Here is a 23,643-nt window from a genome sequence, read left to right on the forward strand (position 1 = left end):
GGTGCCTAGGTGGCTCGGTGGCTCAGTTGGTTAAGCATTTGCTTTTGGCTCAGGTCATGATCTCAGGATCCTGGAACTGAGCCCCAACCAAGTCTGGCTCTCCGCTCAGCAGGGAATCTGCTTCTCCCTCCCTCCCCACCCCCTTTCTCTCATTCTTTCTTAAATAAATAAAATCTTAAAAAAAATAAAATAAATACAAAGCACAAATTTCCACAATCATGTACCCTACACACAGAAAGAGAATAGTGACTTTTTTTCCTCCAGGATGATAAACTTCAGTGCAGGCAACTCAAAATATTGGGTGGTATGTGCAGGCTGGAGGTCATGGATTATATAGGTAACCAGATGCTTTCCTGGGAGGAAGAAAGTGTTCTGAATAATTTGATCCAGGATGATATTGCGATATTAGTCACAGGAGTCTTTCCTTCTTGTAGAAGGGAAAATGTAAGCAGGCTTTAGTAGTAACAAATACGACTCACGAACAAAAAGGAACAGTTAAATATGAAAAACAGTTACCCTAATTTAACAAGTTTTGCCTCATTAGCTTTCTTCTGTTTTAAAAAAATATTAAACTAAGAAGTTCTCATTTTTATCCTCATCTGTTTGGGCTGCTATAACCATATCACCCAGACTGGGTGGCTTATAAACAACAGAAACGTATTTCTGACAGTCATGGTCAGGTGGGGGCCGTCTTCCGGGCTGCGGCCCTCTACTACACCTGTGGTGGAAGAGCTGTGGAGCTCTGTGGGCCTCTCTTACAAAGGCACTAACCCCCACCACCTGCCAAAGGCCCCACCTCCTAACACCATCACCCTGAGGGTCAGGTGTCCATCAGTGAACGTGGGGAACATGAACAGTCAGATCATAGTAATTCTTTTCAATGCAACGAGGAACAACTGCCAATTCCGGGGATCGTGCTGTGTGCCAGACTCTGTGCGAGGCTCTGTGCTAGCCTATCACCACGCTGGATCATCACCGCCATCCCATAAGGTGATTATTATCTTAGCCTGTATTAGTACCAACTGCTGTGTCACTAGCCCCCAGTTTCATAGTCTAAAACAATAACCGCTATTAGCTCATAGTTCCTGGGAGTTAGGAAATCAGGCACCGCCTGTGTGCCTCAGGCTCATATTCCTGGCTCTTGGCAGGCCTCTTCACTGGCTGTTGCCTGGAGACACCAGCTCCTTGCCACATGTCCCTCCTGGCAGGGCTGTTCACAACTGGCAACTTGCTTCCCTCAGGGCTGAAGGTTTAAGAAAAAAGAGCAAGGAAGCACCTCCAAGCAGGAAGCTACAGTCTTTGCGAAACCCAGCGTTGGGAGCAACATCCTATCACATCTGCCATATTCCACTCATTGGAAGAGAGTCACTCAGCACAGCCTACGTTCAAAAAGAGAGAATGTCACAAGTGTGCAAATGCCAGGAGGTAGGGATCAAGGAGGCTCTCTTAGAGGCCGCCCACCACAGAGTTCTTATCATTTTAATAGTTGAGAACGCGGAGGGGAAGAGGGGATAAAGAATTTGCCCGAGGCCATTTGGCTGTTCTATGATGAAACAGACTTTCCTTGCTAGGCTATTGGAGCTCGGAGATCAAGTTCTTAGTCCATATGCAATAGAAAATAAGTCTATTTTAAGAAATTAACCTGTTTCAGGCTAACCCCTCTTGATGAGCATTTCCACTTCTATAGGAAAAGCTTAAGACCAACGAATGGAATAACTTAGATTTGCCAAAGCACTGCACCCTTCGACCTGCAGACCTACACCGCTGGACCCTCAATATATTTTTAGACGTTTCGGGATCTAGCAACTTTCTCAAGTTCATCGCTCCTTCAGGTTTGTATATTAGTTGAGAAAATAGGAAATGACTGACACGTTTTTGTATGTTTTACAGACTGGAATGCTTAGAAGTGTGTATTTGGCTTAAGGTTATTGTGAAAGAAGAATATAGGATTTTGCACAGAGTCGGCTTTATTGGAGAATGATTAGAAACATCCAGCCTCAACCTAGCTGTTGCGCGGCAGTTGAAGAGCCAATGTGTGTGTGTGTGTGTGTGTGTGTGTGTGTGTGTTTAATCTCAGAAAGAAAGCAAATGAAAAACTCTTAAGAGGCATGAAAAACCATAGTCATTTATAAAGGGGATCCTGATATCCTGATACTTCTTATTTAGGTTGAAATGCTTGCCACGAGTTAAAGGAGTCCAGAGAGCAAATAAAGAAAGGACTTTCTTTATTTATTATTCCAAGTTCTATCATAAGTTTCTTTATTTATTATTGCAAGTTCTATCATAATCCACGAATTAGCTACGGGAGACCCAGAGAGGCTCTCAGACGACTGCGTTATCACTTCAGTCAGGCCCTCTAGGTAAACCCAATGGCCTGCATCCCAGTCAGCACAGAGGGATTATCCAGCTGTCACCTCTCTCCCAACTGAACGTGTCACAGCTCAACCGCCACATGGCGGCTCTCATTGATTTGTGTATTGCTCCTGTGGAGGAAACTTCGGCATTACCTACGGTCTTCAGATACTCACCTGCATTCCTTTAACACTAACACATTGTGAGCTCTTAATAAATGTTTAAGAACTGCCCTGCAATTTTTTTTTCTGCCCTGCAATTTTATGAACACATGGATGGTTTGAGCTTTGGATTTTTCATCTTTATATTGATTGCAACCAGCTGGTAACATAAGTGACAAAATTCTAAGAGACAAGTTGCTTGTTCACAATATACTTCATTCAGCAAAAAGAGAAGAAGGTATAAATTTTTCAAGATGAGTATTCCTTATGGGATTTCCAGATCACTAGCACCTACACTTCGGGGATTATTCTTTGAACCACACTTTTGTTTTTCGCTTGCCCATGAGGCGGTCTGAAAATCCACTTTGTGCTGGAGAGCATTCTCATCATAGAAGTTAGATAAAAATATTTTTCACGCTTGCATGTCTAGGCATCTGTATTTAACAGCCCCTCACGGACCACTAGTACGGTGAAGGAGGAAAAAATGTATTTCTCTTTAGAGAATGATAATAATATTAGCAAAGAATTTGATGTGATTGCACCTCTTGTGATAATCCACATTTCTGTATTTCCAGTACTTCTATAACTAATGCACCAAGTACTATTTGAAAAATTGTGTGATTTATACTCAGTAAATTTCAGAGTAACCATTTGTCATCATTCTTTTGTGTGTGTGTGTGTGTGTGTGTGTGTCATCCTATGTGAAAATTAAAAGGGACAGTGTCTATGAACTGCATAGCAAATCCTTGCCATATAAAAATGAACATTAAAAAATGAACATTAAATAGTTAAACTGGCTATAAAATTTTTTAATATAAATATTTTAATACAAATAGCCAAATGACATATTTTCATATAATTATTTAATTTTAAATTTTTAAAACATCATATTGAATTTGCACAACGCGATTAAGTTGCCCTGACATTACCAGCGCTTGGGGCCAAAGCTTCCCCTTCTCAATCCATCTTGTTCTATTCTTGTTTGGTCTGTGTGAAGTTTTTGGAGAAGAGCGAACTGGGACTACTGAGCTTTGAACCAACGGAAGAGAAAGAAAGGGGACTTGTGTGGTGAGAGAAGCCAGAAGTCGGTTTTGTTCGCCCTTAACCCTGCCCCTGCCCTTACTGACTGGTTTGCCCGCCATCAAGTGTGAGGGCCTGGTCCATGATTCCCACTCCGCAGCACATCCCCGTTGGCTTGCTTTCATCATCCAGCCTTATTCACCATGCAGTTATTGAGTGCCAACTGAATGCTTGGCACATCCTCTAATTGTCACCACCTCCCATCTCAGGAGGTAGATGGTAGCATTATCCTCCCAGAGGAGAAAAGTAAGGCTTCAGAGTCAAGTAACTGCCCCAATCTCATAGAAGTAGTGACTCAGCTGGAGCTCAGGTCTTCCTAACTCTGCACCTACACTCTAAGCTTGCTCACGTATTTTTGAGATGATCGCTGGGCCCCAGGGATGCCATCCATGCATCACAGAGAATGTTATCAAAAGGGAACCACTGTGATTTTAGGTTAATTATTAACAAACTCTCTTACCCAAATCTTAAATTCTAACATCCATGCTCCCGCACTGCCAAAGGTGAGTAATAGTCACCTGAATTACACAGTCAACAAGATGATCTCCTACCTACTGGATCGCCTGGGCATTCTTTAAGAATGAAGTAAAGCAGGGGGAAAAAGAGTTTCTCTTTACCGTATTTTAGATGTAGCCACGAGTCTCTAGAATGAGATGCTCTGCGGTTTCAATATACACGACAAGGTGTTTTTTTCATTACATCATTGTGTCTTCTCAACCAATCGTCTAAACAAAACGGTATCTCTATTATGAATAAATCTTAACTTCACCCTCTCCACCAAATCTTTAAAAGATCTACCACACTTAAAACCATTCAGAAAATTTTAACGTTTTCCCGTTTTAAGGAATAATTACATCAGGTCACATTTTCATAAATATGAGTGTTTTTGTTTTGCTTTGCTTTGCTCCTTGTCAGCATTTGGTGCACCTGTCTGATCAGTAAGCTGTGAATGAAGCCAGAAACCTTGCCTTATGGCTTTAGTTATGGTTGAAAATGCAACAGTATTTTCTATTTCACAAAATCTGTCACATGGTCAAACACACGCAGCCAAACGGCTGTGACTTAGCACCGCACCGTGGCAGGTTCCTCTCATTCATTGAAAGCATTTCCCACTGTTCCAAGGAAAGAGCCTAGACATTAAAGACAAATGTTGTATTTCTATATGTAGACATTTTTCCCCCTCTGTTGTTTACAGCCAAGATCCACATTCTTGGCTCTGGAGTCCAGACTACTCTCACACTGACTTGCTTCGGGACATGTGCTCTGCATTTGTCTCTTAGGATGCAAATAGCTTAGGCATGTGCTGACTAAAACTCATAACACCAAGGGGATTTAGTTAGATTCATACAGCCTGGCTAACACTTTGCTGCAAAATTTAGGTAAAGATCGCAAAATAACGCTTTCTTCTTCTCCTTCTCCTTAACCTTTTACTATTAGACAACTTTTCAGATTGTTTCCAGCCAAGAAATTGAATCAGCCTTCACACCCGAATAAATAATAAAAAACTGAGGTCAGAGACTATCTTTTGGATGAGTCAGAGAATACATCTTCACGTCTATTTGAATGTATTAATTGATGGGGATGAGCCTTCTGCCTGAGAATAAGAGAAATTCTGACACAGGGAACAGCCACAGATACAGTCAAAATAGGAGAGTGGAAGACCTTCTTTCAAGAATGCTGGGTCTGGGGGAACGTGGGGGGACAAAGCCATAATATTTCTTAATATTCACATCCCAGTAACTACTTTCCAAAGCGTTTTCAGTCAGTATTGGCAGGCTTGTATCAGAAATCCAAAGAGAAATGGAAAATGGTAATTACTTCATTTCCCTTATAGATGAGTTGCCAAAATTTCTTCTTTCTGAGGTTGTCCAGTGGGCCACAAGAGTAAAATAATATTTATAGTGCCCAAATGTTAAAATCTCAAGGACTATCAGCCCGAGTCACATTAAAACGAAAAGTGTTTAGAAAGAAAGTACATGGCGATTCTAAAGAAAAGGCCAAACTACTCCGCTCAGATCTTAAAGTTCTGAGAATGGAATAGAGATTATCTTTTCCTTGTATTTTTAAGCGAGATTTTTCATGTGTATGTGTTTTCATTAGAAATTTTGAATAAAAAAAAATTTGAATCACCTCCGTTTTTTTGGCCCTTTGTAAATTTTTGTGTATTTAAATTTGCTTTGAGTTCTTATTTATGTATGTACATATATTTACACACATATTTACATACATATATAAGGGATATGTATACATATATGTACTGTCTATATACATGAATACGAGTAAATGTATTTATAAGAAGCAGTTCCATCGCCACTTCCCACTAGTGAATGAGAACATTATTCGAGGATTGCCTCTGTACCCTGTGAGCACTTTCACATGATGCTTTATTCACTCATTATAAATTCATTCAACAAATGATTGTGCTTTACCGTGCATCAACACTAATGAAAACCAGATAAAACTCACTAGTATCTCCCCTGCAAACTGTGAATTAGTGGTGCTCTTCTTGAAGATGACAAGGAGAATATTCATTGTAATTTAAGCCTGAATATATAAAAGTCAGCAGGACTATGGGACACAGTTCTATTAAAGACAAATGTTTGTAAAGGATTGGGTGAATGGGAGAGAATGTCTTCACAGAAGATCTTACCATTTACTAAATAGAATGAAAACAGAATCAGACTCATCCTCGATATCTTCCCATCTCTCTCTTTTTTTTATGATCTAATAAAATATTTATCTTCAGTAATTCTCCAGCCACTGAGAACACACATAACCTTGCTCTTCTCCTTCTCATTTTTTCACACTCACTTTGGGTCCTGAGTTTGTTTATTTATTGAAATGTACGTTACAGAATGTATCTTTCTCCAGCTGTACTGAGATGTAATTGACATGTAACACACCCGCAAGAGCTTAAGGTATGGGTGTGATGGTTGGTCTGATACACAGATATACTGTGAAATGATTAGAGTAGGGTTAGTTAACACATCCATCACTCCCGGCACTTATATTTGTGCGTGCATGTGTGTGTATTAAGAACTTTTAAGATTGGCTGTCCCGACAACTTTCAAATACACGATACAAAATTGTTAACTATACTAACCATGTAATACATTACACCCCCAGATCTTTTCAAAATCTTATAACTTGACTATTATTTATATTCCCCAAATAAATGAGAACATATAATGTTTGTCCTTCTCCGATTGACTCATTTCACTCAGCATAATACCCTCTAGTTCCATCCACGTTGAAGGGAATAGAAGGGAAGGGAGAAGAAATGTGTGGGAAATATCAGAAAGGGAGACAGAACATAAAGACTCCTGACTCTGGGAAACGAACTAGGGTTGGTGGAAGGGAAGGAGGGTGGGGGGTGGGGGGGACTGGGTGACGGGCACTGAGGGGGGCACTTGACGGGATGAGCACTGGGTGTTATTCTGTATGTTGGCAAATTGAACACCAATAAAAATGAATTTATTATTAAAAAATCTTATAACTTGAAATGTATAGCCTTTGACCATCTTCACCCATTTTTCTCCTCCCACCCCACCCCTACCTCTGGCAATCGGCAATCAAGGAAGTGCTCTCTTTTCTATGAGATCAGTTGTTTCACATTCCACATATGAGTGAAATTATACAGTACTTGTCTTTAGCTCTCTGACTCATTTCACTTAGGATATGCCCTCAAGGTTCATCTATGTTGTTGTAAGAGGTAACATGCTTTTCTCTTTGGTGGTTGAATATTCCATCACATGTATATTTTAAGATAATTAATTAATTAATTACCATCAGACCTGATTCTCTGGTCAGACTCCCTGGCTGGGGGGACTAGAGGCTGTACTCAGCAGGGAAGCAGGGCTACAGATCTGCTTTCCTGCCCCCTGTGAGGCTATAGAACAGGCTCCATAGCTGGTGAGACTGCTTGGCTAGGGATCCAAAGCAAGGAGACCTGCTAACTGAACTCCTCGGCCATGTAGGGCCACACCTGCAGAGCCACTAGCTAGGTTCTCTGCTCAGGCACCCTGCAAGGAAGAATGCGATCCACCCAGGCCTGAGTGCTGGTCGCTGTAAGCCCCGCCTCCCCCCCCCCCCCCCAATCTCTCTGATCCTCAGGGTCTGCAGGAGGCAAGATCTGAGTGGGCCTCTTGAGAAGCATCCCACAAGGTCAGGAGAGCTTGTGGTTCACCTTAGACTCTCCTCCCACTGGAAAAACGTAGGTCCAAGGAGATCTGGATGTGGGTCTGTGCTGGCCTGGGGAAGGAGCAATGTGGCAGCTCCTCTCACCTGTCTAATGCTATTCTACTTGCTCTCTGTTCAGGGACTGCTTCAGCCTCACCCCTGGATTTGAGGATTTTCCCAATGGTGTGTTGTCTATGAATTGTCAATGGTATTCTACTTGCTCTCTGTTCAGGGACTGCTTCAGCCTCACCCCCGGATTTGAGGATTTTCCCAATGGTGTGTTGTCTATGAATTGTCAATGGTCTTCTGTGAGTGGCACTGAAGATAGAACAATGTATGATGCCATTTTGATGGTGTCATCATTTTTACTCTTATTTTTCTTTTTAAAGATTCATCCATTTATTGTAGAGTGAGGGAGAGGGGGCCCAGGAAGAGAAAGAGAATGTCCCAAGCAGACCGTGCACTGAGCATGTAGTCCCACATGGGGCTCATCCCACAACCCATGACCCCAGCCAAAAGAGTTGGAGGCTCAATCAACTGCCATCCAGGCACCCCTTTACTCTCTCTTGCTGTAAGCCATTGGTCTGTGTCTCACCTGGATGCCCAGCTAGATCTTTCCCTCTCTGTGTTTCTTGTGTGCACAAGTTACCAAAGGTAAATAGAGCCCACATGATGCTTCCCTCCTCTCTCACAGAGGGAAGGCAAGCTGAGCTCCAGCACCACAAAAGGACAAAAATCACACCTTCTCTGAACACTTGGACTCAAGTGAGGTACAGCCTCAGACTCCCCAGAGCAAATGAGAAGGCCAAACCTTGAAAAGGCCAGAAGTCAAGTAGGCTAGGAGGGAAAGCAAGGATGAAGACCTCTTTACAGGGAATAGAAAGTTGTTAATGAGACATGCCCTAAGGCATTTTTTTAAACCACGGACACATACCCCACCATCTGACATCAGCCATATTGCTTCACACCTCTTAGCCCTTCCGAACATACCATGAATACAGAGTGCAGACAAGGAAACAGAACACACTGACAATCCTAAACCATTTTGAATAATCAGTAAATTACCGCATATTTATTTTTTTAGGTGAATTTGGCATTGAAATTCTGGACAGATTAAGAAAAAAAGTTTTGATAATTTCATGGTTTGGGATATTAACTTGAATTATTTTTTTTATAAATTTATTTTTTATTGGTGTTCAATTTGCCAACATATAGAATAACACCCAGTGCTCATCCCGTTAAGTGCCCCCCTCAGTGCCCGTCACCCATTCACCCCCACCCCCCGCCCACCTTCCCTTCCACCACCCTTAGTTCGTTTCCCAGAGTTAGGAGTCTTTCATTTGAATATGTAATAGGTATTAAATAAGTTAATTAATTCCTTAGTTTAAATACAGCAGGTAAAATCACATATTTAGATACCTATTAACTACTAATAGTAAATATCCAATATAAAGAGTTTATTAGGAAGGAGGTTTTCTAATCTTTCAAAGCAAGCATTATAAAAGAAATCTAATGCATTAAATAATCTCCATTAGTTTTATCCAAAGAAATCCCCCCAATATATTTGTGAGATGGATGCTTTCTACACTTTGTTTTATTAGAAACTCCGGCTCAGAGAGCTGGGGGAGATCACAGCTCAGTTAAATGTTTAAGAAATAAGGTCTGAGTCTAGTTGCTCAGTGCTCAGATTCTGTACAGAACAATTTTATTATTTCTCTTCAACATCATGGAACAATTTTACGAAGTGGTACATAGTATGTTTTCCTCAAGATTTTAAACATGTGAATAATCACGTTGTTCTTTACCCTATCAGATTTCTGATGTGAATCTAGCCAGAATTTTATGACTAACACATATTTCTAAGCCAGCATCTAATTAGTATTATGTAAGCTATAATACAAGTGAACTCAAACTAGAATATTTTTAAGACAAAACACATATCTTCCCAAAGTCTTATCTGTTAGGGAAACCAACGTGTATATTTAGTTGAATCCATTCTTTATACCAGATGTATATTTATTTCAAAGTCAATGCATTTTAAGTCAACCTTCAAAATGCTTCTCTTAACCACTTTGTTATGTTCTCACCACAGTATATTATTTAAATGATACTCCATTACTAACTTCGTGGGTACAAGAGCATTCCAGAAGAAAACAGAATCTTTCAAGATTAAAGGTATTTAGAATCGACCAGGATCAGCACTTTATAGAAATAGAAACTACACACGTGCACCCACACAAGAAATCCAATTACCCACACATCCCATTTAATCCTGCAGTAAAATAAACAAAGCAATGAATCTATTCACCACTAAACAAATGGGAAGACACAAAAAATAGCTCCTTATGCTTCCCAAGAAAGTCATGGATTCTGTAACTTTGTCTCTCTTTCCCTCTTTTTAACCACAAGTTCTTATCCTCTGAGTAGTTTTCAAAAGGCTACACAAGGGGAAAAGATGAAGTATTTTTATAGTTTATATTTTTATTTTTTATTTTTTTATTTATTTATGATAGTCACAGAGAGAGAGAGAGGCAGAGACATAGGCAGAGGGAGAAGCAGGCTTCATGCACCGGGAGCCCGACATGGGATTCGATCCCGCGTCTCCAGGATCGCGCCCTGGGCCAAAGGCAGGCACCAAACCGCTGCGCCACCCAGGGATCCCAGTTTATATTTTTATAACTTAAGATAGTGGGTGCACTTGTCTTACTGTGGAGCAATTAAAATAAAACCAAGGCTAATAATAATGCCTGGCATTCATTGAGCATATATTATATGCCAAGAACTATCTTAGGCTCTTTACATCTGTTTCATTTGAATCTCCCCACAACCTAACAAGACAAATGGCAGCTTCTATTTTTATGGAAAATCAAATGGAGTCTTTGAAGTTAAGGAGAAGTTGGCGGTGAAGAGTTAACTTGGACCACCTGTCCTACCTCAAAGACCATACTTCTCTTCACTTTGTAATCTTGACCTTAATCTCTGTACTTCTCTTTAAAATATGTGACATTAGGCCTAGTTTTGTAGCATGCCACAATTTTAGGTTCAGGATACCATCTATCCTCTTAAGATATTGAAACAACAAAAGCCAAAAGAATTCCTGTTTCCTGTTCTTGCTTTCCCGCTGTACCAAGCATCTATGCTTCATAGTGCCAAAGCCTCAGCCCCTCATAAGACAGGACTGGTATTATCACGGTCTCTAGAGTTCAGGACTCCTGCCTCTCCTTCTCATACCTGCCACTCGCTCCTGAGAACATTCTTCTTGATCCCTCATTCCTGCAGTAGACATCTACACATTTTTGCTACAATTTTCCTACTACATTTTTGGTAAGGATCTCCTCACTTGAATTGCAGCACAGTTATCAGTCTTGTGGATCTTTCCCAATAAGCTCAGGGGCATAATTAGTCCCCCTGGGAGCTGCTTTGAGTAACTGTTTTCTCAATTACCAAAAGGGGAGTGTATGGCTAATACCACTCTAGGTGCAAGAGAGATGAGATAATTTATCACATTCGATGGATCTTAGGACGTTTAGGATCTAACGCCCTCTCAGAACCCTAGTAAGAGGACTGGTAGTGTGTCTTCTAGTTAGTCTGTGTCCACTCTGCATACTGTCCTAGAGTCATAGCATTTTCACAACAGTCAGGAAAATATTTCAAGATACTTCTGGGTTTTGTTTCCTCCTTTTATACCTGTTCCTTTTTACTTCACTCAGTCAGGAACAGACCTTGTACTCATAGCCTTGGCACAGTCTTGTGATAAGATATAAAAGAGAAGAAATTTATGAGTCCCGAGCTGGAGAAGATTCCATGGTATAGATAACATAAATAAAGAGTAATAAAGCTTTCCCTACCTCTTCCCCTAAAAAAGGAAGTGACTCTGCTGGGTTCTGAGCAAAAGGGAGGGCAAGTAAGGATTCTGGAATCAAAGAAGTTTCCCAGCCCAGGTTCTACACCCTGCAGTTTTGTGCGAGCAAGAATTGAGAGAGAAATGGTGACTTGGACAGGAGGGGCTATTGGAAGATTTCCAAAATGCCTGGGATACCAAACGGTATCTGCAAGTAGAAGAGAGCCTCTCCAGGCCAGCAGAATGGATATCCCATCAGCTATGGCTGTTGCCCCCCAACCAGGGACAGCCTCCCCTACTCCCTGCAAATCCCCAAACCTTAACACCACGTAAGATGCCAGAACTCAAGTATATCTTTGCAGGGCAAGGATATGAAATTACAGGAAGAGCCAAGGTTAAGTTCCCTATTGATGGAACAGAATGAGGGCTCAAAGTAAAAATTGATATAAGCAAGAGTTTATTTCACCAAGTTTTGCACCAAGGTCATACCCACAATGGTCTTCAAAGTAATCCCAGAGTGTTAAAAGGACAGATCTATTTGACTTCCTTTCTCACATATGATTAAATTTCAACTTAGACAAATAGTTTAACCACGGCTAGTAAGGAGCAGGTGTGCGCCTGAGGCTTCCTGGTTCAATTTATATCCTATCTACATTTTGAATAGTTTCACTGTTATAAAGTCTATCTGAGCTCACCATGAAAGATTCAGACAATGTGAAAAAAATATGGAGATCTCAGTGAAAATCATCCAAAATCTCATCTGACTGTCTGTCTCTGTGCATTCTTAGCTTATGGATATATGGATACCATATAGGTATATAGGTAAGATGGTTTATATAGGTAAGATGGTTCCCTAAATGCTTTGAAACCTGTTTTCCCTCTCAGCAAGGCATTGTGAACATTCTTCCATATCAATAAATATAGATGTACATTGGCTTAAATGAATAAATATACAGATGCAAAAAAGGGTAAAAGATACCTGGCCTACTAGATGTACATATTTAATTCAGTTTAATAAATACCGAGGGCCTATTTTATGCTAAACTTCAGGCTAGTTATTAAGAAAAGAGATGAACAGAATACAAATGCTGCTCTGTGGTTCCCAGGTTAGTAGGGGAAGCAGGGAAATATAATTAGAGCAGTGTAACCCCTGGATATAATAGGTGCACAAAATATGGCCTGTGGGATAATCTGCACCTTTATTTGTATAGTACATGAATTGATGTTTCTTTCTACTTCTCTAGTTCCCATCACTGCAATTTCTATGCAGATTTTGCATACTGAGGGTCCTGGGTCCTCACTGAGTCCTTCTGATTTATCTTTTAATTTCTAATAATTCTCAATTCATTCGTTAGATGTTTATAAAAATACGAATAAGTGCACTCAACGTGTAAAATCCAATTATCATAATGAAAAAAACAATACCTTTCTTAACTAAATATCTAGAACACTTCTGTTAGCCACTTATGTCACAACAGACAAAACTAGAATGGTAACAGCATATTGCATGGTGCATTATCTTTGGAGTGTTATCTCAACATTTCAAGGCTGTCAACTCATGAAATTCTGTTTTCTGTAACCCAAAACAGTGACCTTGATGAAAATTTCTGCCTAATAGGTCACAGAGGTAGCAGATCTATGATATTGATTTTTGCTATTTGCATATTCGGACGTAGTTTACAGTTTATGTATGCCTGTTAACATTTGTTCAGCACGTACAATGCCTTTTTACATTTGTGGACAGAAAGCTTATGTGCATATTGTGAAGTAGGAATACTTACCGAAAAGAATTTATTAAGTAAAGTTTAAATTCACATAAATTGAATACATAATTGATATACTTAGAATATGCAAAATAACTGTTTAGATTAGGTTAATTGGGAAAAGATTTCTGGAGGAAATGAATTACTAATTGCATTTTGAAGTAATTAATAGATATAAGCAAAGAGGAAAATACACATATAGAGGAATGGAATTCAAGACATGCAATTTATGGCATATTGGAGGGGTCAACCAGTCTTCTGAGAAGTATCCATCCATTCTTTTATTCAATGGACATCCAATGAGCACAGTTTATACCAGAAACAGTGATAGTCGTGTAATATAACATTCCTATCTTCGAGCTTAACAGCTTCATGGAGAAGACAGGCAACTGAAAACATACTAGGACACAGCAGGGTATGTATGTATGAGTGAATGAATGAATGAATAAATTCACTTCCCAGAACTGTAGGATATACTGGTAGGAAACTGAGAAGTGAAGTTAGGTAAATCAGCTTGGGAGCTTAAAAGTTAAAGGGAATACAAATTGACTGATAATTATTATGAGCATCTATTTCCATGTTCCATTTAGCTAAAATACTGCATTAAAATAAAACACAAGTAATCATATGCCAGTAATCATATAACTGCAATCATTCTGGAGACATTGCAGGACTAGATAGTGTTTTATTAAGGAAAACCCAAAGGCAAAGTACATTAGGGGTAGAAGGCCAAAGCACCTCCTGCCTTTACTGATTGTGAAGCCCTCAGGGTGATTTTCAGGTTTTGCCTGTGTTCACTGATACCATGTTTATGAGAAAGCTATCACTCTTCTTAAGTAGAGATCTCTTTATTTTTTTTTAATTTTTATTTATTTATGATAGTCACAGAGAGAGAGAGAGAGACAGAGACACAGGCAGAGGAAGAAGCAGGCTCCATGCACCGGGAGCCCGACGTGGGATTCGATCCCGGGTCTCCAGGATCGCGCCCTGGGCTAAGGGCAGGTGCTAAACCGCTGCGCCACCCAGGGATCCCAGTAGAGATCTCTTTATCCCAAAAGTCTAGAGATAATTTTATATTAAAACTGAAATACTATATATCTAGCCCAAAATTTTTAGGATAATCTCAAAACAGAGGAGCATCTGTTCACGTGCAAAATAAATAATGGTCCATGGTACAGTTTTCCACAGGATTGTAGATTGACAACAGATTGAAGTCTACCAATTTGTATCTGTTGTCACAACAATAAAACTGTTCTTAGCAATGCGGAATGCTGAAGTTCATTAAAGCGGGAAACATGCATACTATTATATAGTATATGCTAGAAAAAAATCACTAGAACCAAGCAAGGCATTTGTTTTCCTTTTTTTCCTTGATATTCATGTTTTTTTCCCTAGCACGACATAGGATATTGTTGGTTATAAGTAATTTGTGGTCAAGTTTTGGCTTTTATAACAGAATGAAAAATACAAGATGAGCTACGTGGATGCTGAGATATACACTGAGCATATTCCGGGCTGAAAACGAAAGAAAACATGTCCCACCACCTCTCTCCTCTCAAACTCAAAAGGCTTGTGTCTTTTGTTTGAGTTTGTGTTTGTGTCTCAAACTCAAAAGTTTGCTGTAACAAACTACGGCTGCACAGTTGTGGCATATACTACGGGGCAAGGGGGAGCCACACGGAGAGGGGACAAGCTAGAAACCTGTGACGTGTCATTGTGCAGAAGGCAGGAGATGCCTGTCATCTGTCCTGAGGAATCTGATACTGCCCGGACTTTCAGGGGAGCCCACAGCATCATACAGGTTCCTGCCCCCCACCTCAGGACTTGGGGATCACTTCTTGGAGTGTGCTAAGGAATTTCACAGTCAAAACAATTGTTTGAACATATGGTTACACTCTCCAAAAATACAGCTAAAAATTCAGGATGAACTTAAGTGAGAAGATTTAGAGCAGCAGGCATTCAAGTGTAGGGGGTTCTTAAATCTACTTTTACAATGATCTCATAGTATCAGAGCAGACCTCATTTGAGTAAAGAAAAAAGTGAGACTTTTCTCAGGATCACTGAATGTACTATTGCTGATTTTATTTAACATCGGGCATTTCTCTCACGTCAGGAAGCTATCTAATCCTACTTACAAAGCCAGATGTATGTTGATTTATATTTTTAAAAAGAAAGGAAAAGAGAATATTATGCCAAAGGGATAAAATCAGGTTCTTCTCTCTTTGTAGAATTTAATTAACATCAATCCGTTTGATTTCATTGAGCACCTAGTTTTGTGACAATTACAGTCAGCAAAAGTAAAATCATGCCTGCCTTTAGAGCTTAGCACCTCAACAGTAGAGACTTGTAGAAAAGTGGAAAGAAAATTTGCCGTATGGTATAATTGGCACTATGGCAAAGGACAACAGAGGATCCCGTGGAGCACAGAAGAGGGACATCTTAGGATTTCTGGAGGAGGAGTTCTCTGAGCTTAATGCCTAAGGACATGAGGGAGTTAACCACCCCCCCCAACACACACACACACACACACACACACACACACACACACACAAACAAGGAGGGGAAGATGAGCTTTCCAGACAGGGGAGGACCTAGTGCAAAGCCTAGAACTACACAGGAGAGAGCTTGCACCTGGAGGCAAAGGGGATGGGTGGTAAGCCTTTGAGCAAGGTTCAGGTCTCCTCCCCAAAGCACTCTCAAGTGCATGAGACTTGCCTGGAACATGTTCCTCAATGCAGACCCCATGGCCACAACACATGGTTTTAAATCAGATGTGCAGTGGTTATGAGCCTTCCATGGTATTAAGATCACTGGAGGAGCTTTTTTAAAACTACATTTCCTCAGCCCCAGCCTCAATGATTTTGCCTCAAAAATCATTTTTTTTTTTTTTTTTTGTGGTGGGATCCGGGACACGGTACCTCCCGAAGTGGTTCTCCTGTTCAACCGGGGTCAAGAATCAACAGTAGGGCCACTGCATTTTAACAAGCTCCCACTCGTTGTCCATCGAAAGATGAATGGATAAAGAAGATGTGGTTTATGTATACAATGGAATATTCCTCAGCCATTAGAAACGACAAATACCCACCATTTGCTTCAACGTGGATGGAACTGGAGGGTATTATGCTGACTGAAGTAAGTCAATCGGAGAAGGACAAACAGTGTATGTTCTCATTCATTTGGGGAATATAAACAATAGTGAAAGGGAATATAAGGGAAGGGAGAAGAAATGTGTGGGAAATATCAGAAAGGGAGACAGAACATAAAGACTCCTAACTCTGGGAAACGAACTAGGGGTGGTGGAAGGGGAGGAGGGCGGCGGGTGGGGGTGAGTGGGTGACGGGCACTGAGGGGGACACTTGACGGGATGAGCACTGGGTGTTATTCTGTATGTTGGTAAATTGAACACCAATAAAAAATTAATTTATTAAAAAAAATAACAAGCTCCCAGGTGATTATGATGTTCATTACCTTTCTAGAACTGCTGCCCTGAGGCTCAGTGAGACACACCAAAGCAACTGTCTTCAAAGTGTGATCCCTGAACCAGCAGTATCAGCATGAGGTCATGCTGGGTACTTCAAAATGCCAATCCCTGGGCCTCACCTAGACTTACTGGATCAGAAACTCCATGGGTGAGGATGGGTTGTGCTCTAACAACCCAGCAGCTGATTCTGATATGTTAAAACTTGAGAACCACTCACTAAAGAGAAATCGGTGTATTAGGTGTTTGTATTGGGGGGCAGGGATAAAGAAGGTATGGTCATACATACACTGATCTCCCTAAGTTGCTACTCAAGGGAGAACATGTTTATAACTTTTCTTTCTTGAAATGAGGCACGTTTCTCCATGAATTGCAAAGCAAGAAAAATAAAACAGATGACAAATGATGCTTTTAACTTGCCTTTTGCTGGTATTTGACTCTCTACTGGCCATCCCATCTTCTGAAGGCATCTCAGCTCGATTATTATTTAATAAGGGCCAGTTTAAAATATAAACTCTTGAAAATTTGAGGTATTCTGAACCGTGAGGTGACTTCGATCTCTCTGTCATGTGGACCCTGCCAGTCAAGGCCCTAGAAGTCAGCACTTCCAGGTTTGACATACACAATGCTATGTCTGAAAGACAGCGACAACAAAAATATGTTCTTCCATGTGAGAAAGATAAAAAATACAGAAGTGAAGAATACAATGATGGGGTAGCTCACCTCAAGGAAGAAAGAAAGTTTGGCATTCTTTCCAAGGTAATTTTGACAAAAGGAACTCTCATTATGAATGTGGTGGATTGGAGCCGCAGCTTTCACCCCTCCAGGAGGATATAATGAAAATGTGTTGATGGGGGATGTCCAGGAGGACCTCCAAGTAAGACATACTCCTTATAACACCTGACGCAACAAGAGGAGAGTGAAATGGCATAACGAAGGCCATATCCATATTACTCTGTGGAGATATAGAAAAAATCTGAAGAGAGAAGTGGAAGAGGACACACAAGATGGAATGTCGGGGAGCTGGTTCAAGATCACCATTCCCTATGGGAGAAAGTATGACAAGGCATGGCTAATGAATTCAATCCAGAGACACTGCAGTGTCCCCTTCGTTCCAGTGGATTTCCACTACATTAAAAACCAGGCCCGGTTCTTTGTCCAGGAAGTTTGCACTGCCTCTGCATTGAAGGATGTAAGCTACAAGATTTGTGACGAGGAGAACCGGAAGATATCTATCTTTGTCAATCCCTCAAGTGTACCCTACTCTGTGCGGTACAAGTTGGAGCCAGAAGAAATGGAACAGCTAAAGCTGACCATGAACAAACGCTTTGATGTCTCCCAGCAAGCTCTTGATCTCCAGAGTCTCCGCTTTGACCCAGATTTGGTGGACCATGATATTGATATAATCCTGAATCGAAGAAACTGCATGGCTGCCACCCTACAGATCACTGAAGAGAATTTCCCTGAGCTATTGTCTTTGAACTTGAGCAACAACAAACTATGGGCTGGATGGCCTGTCTGACATTATAGAGAAGGCCCCAGAGTCAAGATTCTGAACCTCTCCAAAAATGAGCTGAACTTGGTGTGGGAGTTAAACACGATGAAAGGGCTGAATCTTGAAGAGCTTTGGCTAGAAGGAAACCCCTTGTGTGATACCTTTCCAGACAAGTCCACCTACATAAGTGCCATCAGGGATTGTTTTCCCAAGCTGTTACGCCTGGATGGCCAGGACTTAACCCCACCAGATATCATTGATACTGACATGCCATATTCAACACAGCCCTCCAAAGAAAGCTACAAAGGATCTGAGGAACTGAAAAATCTAGTCTTGCAATTCCTGCAGCGGTACTACTTGATCTATGACTCTGGAAACCATCAGGGTCTCCTCGGTGCCTACCATGATGAGGCCTGCTTCTCCCTGGCCATTTCCTTCAAGCCCAAAGACCCAGTGCCAAGCAACTTGTGCGAGTACTTCAAGGAAAACAGGAATATGAAGAATCTCAAGGACTTCTCCCTGTGTGTTCAGCTGCTGAAGCATACAAAATATGACATCCTGTGCTCCCTCTATGTGCTTCCCAAAACACAGCATGACCTCAGCTCCTTCATGGTGGACATGTGGTTCCAGATGGAGAAGATGATCTGCTTCTCTGTCAGTGGGGTGTTCAAGGAAGTGGAAGGAAAGTCTCAGGGTTTCGTTCGTGCCTTCACCCGGAACTTCATCGCTACCCCTGTCAGTGATTCCACTCTGTGCATCGTGAATGATGAGCTGTTTGTGAGAGATGCCACCCCCAATGAGATTCAGAGTGTGTTTTCCAAACAAGAGCCTACACTGACCTCCAGCTCCATGGTCACCCTCTCCCAGGAGCAGCAGGAAATTGTACAGGCTTTCTCCACTCAATCTGGGATGAAACTCGAGTGGTCTCAGAAGTGCCTACAGGAAAATGAGTGGAACTACACCAGAGCTGGTCAGATCTTCACTGTGTTCAAGCCTATGCCCATGCCCATGACTGGGAAAAGAGGCCTGACTGACCAAGAAGCCAAAGTTACGTTCCAGGCCAGGTGACATACCACCGGGAGGATCAGTTGTTCCATATATTTTCCCCACTCATATGATTGCTATTTAGTTTCATAATAAAGAATGATACTGCACATTGTAAAAAAAAGAATAAAAATAAATAAAAATAAAATATAAACTCTTAATGAGACCCCAGGCATGCGTTTTCCACATTCTTACTTTTTCAAAATGCATTTGACTTGGCACATCACACATTTGTCTCCCCACATTTCCACTGTAAAAGGCAGGGAAGGAGTGTCTAATATTCTTAAGACAAAGGTCTGGAGGTCCTCTGTAGCCACGTTTTGTTAATGCTTTAGGTATTATCAAGATCTGCATTTGCTGACCAGTTTTTAGAAACTTACGTTATTAGCAAAGGAAGAAATGGCAATTAAGTTTCAGTGTTAACCACCCTAATTTTGATATTATCAATTATTTCTGTCTTTAGGTTTTCCTTTTTCCCTAGGGAGGCTGCATACACTCTGGCATTATAGAGACATGGTTTCAAGTAAGGACTGAGCTTCTGGTTATCAAGGTATTTAACATTCCTGACACTTCATTTCCTTTAGATGTAGAATAAGGATAACAATTTCCCCTTTTGTTAAAAATGGTCACTCTTAGGAGTAGATAAAACGAAGCCCATGTTGCATTGGAGATGTTCAGTTATGTTCCCCTCTTATTAGCTACCCTTTAACTGAATTGTCATAAGAATTCTGTAGGTTGGTCTGGAATATTCTGAATTTTTTTGCTTCTCTACCCAGGGAGAGGCCTGGCATAAGAAACAGCATTGCGGTGGAGGAGTTATCTCATGGGCTAGCACACTCTATATATGGAGAAAAACATTATATAAGGATGCAGAGTCACATGAGTTAATTATAAACATTAATTCAGTTAATTCAGCTCAGAAGCTAGTGAACTTTAGACATGACTTTGAACCCATCCTTTATCTTCTTGTTTGGACAGCTTCAAAAATATTTATAGGACAGATTTCAAGGCTCAGCCATGGATGCACCCATTCCCTCAGTCCACAGAAAACTGCAAGAAAATGATCTAGAATGTGGCAGTTCGCTCTAGCCTGAGTGCATATTCAGACTCGGCCCAAGTCATATACATGTGTAAACTGCAGTGCATAATTCTTTATCTGATAAGACACCTTAAAATAAAACTAATGATAATACAGGGCCACAATCTTGCAATTTATGCATGGAAACCAATGTGTTTCAAAATGAAATTTTTTCTAATTTTATAGAGGTGATGTTGCTCATATACCTTATACTGAGCAGCACCCTGGAAGGTCTGAGGCAACACCTGTAATCAAACCTAATATAGTTCTGCAACATAATGCATAAGCATTCACAGTAGTAAAATAAATAATGACCAAAAGAGCCTCACATTCAGTTCATATTTTGTCACAAAATCAATTGAGCAAGTCAAGATTCATAATCAAATAAGAAGTAAAAATTTTATAGTTTTCAAAGCTTTTTAACTTTAAAAATTATGGATAATTTTGGAAGGACCTATATTATATCTTCCTTTGGGGAGTTTCCAATCCTATTAGGTTGTTACATTCAAAACCCCACACATCTCATTGGCAAGATCCAAAATAGCATTTATAACAACTTTCTCAAATCAGCAAGGGGCATAAATTATTTCAAATTCTGCTATCACCCTTAAACTGGTGTTGATAATGCAAGAAATGTGCACAAATTATGGCTTTTAGTTTACTGTAATGGTTTTAAGTTATTGGTGGGAAAAATGATCAAGCTAGAATAAAATATAGTCTGACAACTTATTTAATAAATGTTTTCCAAGGTTGGTAGAAAGTATATTTAAGGGAAATAATCAATTAAAGAAAATAAGACTTCAAACAATCACTAACATTTCAGCTCCTGAAAACTGTTGAGCAAGTGATTATTGAGCATTATTCTTCAAATGCATTAACTCCTCTATTTTAGATGGTTTGCCAGGGTCCCAGGGCCCTGTAATAGCTTTCTGAGGAGTAGAGCAGCTAAATGGATGGATGCAAAGTTTTCATATGTCAGAAATGTATTGTTCTTGGTTGATGATGCCATACAAGTCAAAGTCCTAAGCCACCTCAAGTTACTCATTTTTTTCCTGGATATAAGGCAAACATGTTAATAAACTTCTGCTTGCTCTTATTAATTATGGGGCATTAACCAAGAACTCAGAAGGACAGGGGTAAATTATTTTTTCTCCTCTATACAGAAAACAGAAGGTAACTTGTTGACCTTAGTAAGTCAGCTTTCAAATTATATAATGTACAAATGAATGCTCAGTTAATACTACTTTATTATAGTACTTGTAGGTAATGAGACCATATTCAAATTAAAAATGACATCAAAACTACTAACCCCAAATAACTACTAAATTACTTCTTATTAGTACATAATTTTGTATTATTCCACTACAAGAATATAGTTCTACTTAAATGTCCTAGTCAGCTTTACTGAATATACTAGATCTGCATAATCTGTGATAATTAATTGTCTGATCAACATCATAGAAGTAATGTATTTTGAAGAAAGCGTCTTAGCCTCACCTGCCCTGATATGAAGATATGCAGCTGTTAATAAAGGGAAAATGAAGATCACAAAGCATTCCAGTCTACAAAAGACTTACTAGCTTCATTGCCCTACCCCTCTTTGAATAATGCTGCTCTATCAAATGCTTAGTCTTTCATTTTAATGAACGTGATCTATTTATTTTTGGTAATAGCATCTCAGGAGCACTTAAACCATTCTTGAGCCTTACAGTCTAGGCAGACATTTGACTATTTGGAAGGATTATGTATGTGTCTCTAAAAAAGCCAAAGTATACAGTGAAAACCAATAAAAGAACTGGTTAAAAGCAACACACATCAATCCTTTGGGCAAATGGGAGCATGTAGTGAAAACGATGCTTTATCTACACATCTGGTTTGCTAATGTATGCAAGTAAGGGTTGTTTGAAACATCTTCTCTATAATTATTCCACTTTAAGTCAAGAATGTCCTCAATTCATCCAATGTTGGGGGGGGCAGTGTGAGGGAATGGTGGCCAACGTGGAAGGATTGCATAAAATAGGGAATAAGAACACAAAAGTATGGCTTGTAAAACTTCATCAATTTTGTCTTTTATGCCTATAGGCTTCAATTTCATGATCAGCAAACATTTATTGGTGCCTGTTATAGACCAGGCATGGGGCAAAAAGGCCTCAACACACATCATGTGAATAAATTACCCACCCGCAATGTTCAATGTATGATTGTATATTCCTTTCATAAATGCCATGAGCTTCTCTAGAAATAAGAGGAAGTGATTTTGAGTGTGTTATTTTAAGTTCCAGCTCTTTGAAGCTATTAATATATGTTTGTCTTTTAACATATTTTTCCTATAAATTCATCTTGCTGCTGATGTAGCAATATCCACAAGAACATGTTGACTTCAGGACACATGGCTTTAAATCATGACTGTACAACAGGATTTGGCACTGCCCCAAAGGACCAGGATATCTGGTGCACAAGCCTTGCTTTTAAGTACTTCTTTATGAAGAAAAAGGAGAGAGCCAGTTCTTTGATGGACTCATTCTCTCCCACAAACCCCAGCTGCATGTTTATATGGAAAACATAATGGAACACCTCCATTGTGAAGCTCTAACATCACCAAAAACAAAAATTCCCACCTCTTGAGTTCCTATCACTTAACAGAATTGAAATAGATCTAAGGGGTGAACACATTGGATCAACCACTATTCAGCAGGCACATATTGTGCAAGGAAAGAGTACAGTTAACTATTCAAACACTTGGGACCCAAAGTGGTTAGAGATTAGCTAAAGTGATGACAGAGCATAGCCATCAGTATTCACATTTAGTCTTTAAAAGCTGTTGATCAGAGATTTCAGGACCTTTGAGATAAATGTCTTCTTTGAACATGTTCATAGTAGTTCATTTTCAGTGTAATTTTAGACCTATGAACAGGAAAATTTCCTTCTATGCTTCTACAAAGGAACTTTAAGAAATCTATGAAACACTAAGCAAACCACAAAACTTCTGTAAATCTGTTTCCTACCCCTGTTGGATATATAGACTAATACTCCCATGCATAGAAAGAACCTGTTAGTATACTTGAGATTCATCCACAATACAAGGCAGATTATTTCAACGAAACAAGTCAGACATCAGTCCTGTCCATTAATAAGTTCCAGTGATTGGCCAGGCAAAGAGAGGTGTATATAA

At 40.0% G+C, this 23,643-nt stretch overlaps 1 protein-coding gene and 1 long non-coding RNA gene across 2 annotated transcripts; both read left to right on the plus strand.

Moving 5' to 3' along the window:
* The first annotated feature begins 1,062 nt into the window (after positions 1–1,062).
* On the plus strand, positions 1,063–3,149 carry LOC119864409. Its single transcript, XR_005373849.1, has 3 exons — positions 1,063–1,425; positions 1,688–1,832; positions 2,167–3,149. It is a non-coding gene; the product is annotated as an uncharacterized LOC119864409 (long non-coding RNA).
* Positions 3,150–17,689: 14,540 nt separating this feature from the next.
* On the plus strand, positions 17,690–19,417 carry LOC100687327 (nuclear RNA export factor 2-like). The gene is given in 3 exon segments (XM_038564537.1): positions 17,690–18,357; positions 18,359–18,393; positions 18,396–19,417. Coding segments are annotated over 3 exon segments (1,710 nt in total). The 5' UTR covers positions 17,690–17,704.
* The last annotated feature ends 4,226 nt before the right edge of the window (positions 19,418–23,643 follow it).

This window comes from Canis lupus, chromosome 19 (genome assembly GCF_011100685.1).
Source record: "Canis lupus familiaris isolate Mischka breed German Shepherd chromosome 19, alternate assembly UU_Cfam_GSD_1.0, whole genome shotgun sequence".
NCBI classification, from domain to species: domain Eukaryota; kingdom Metazoa; phylum Chordata; class Mammalia; order Carnivora; family Canidae; genus Canis; species Canis lupus.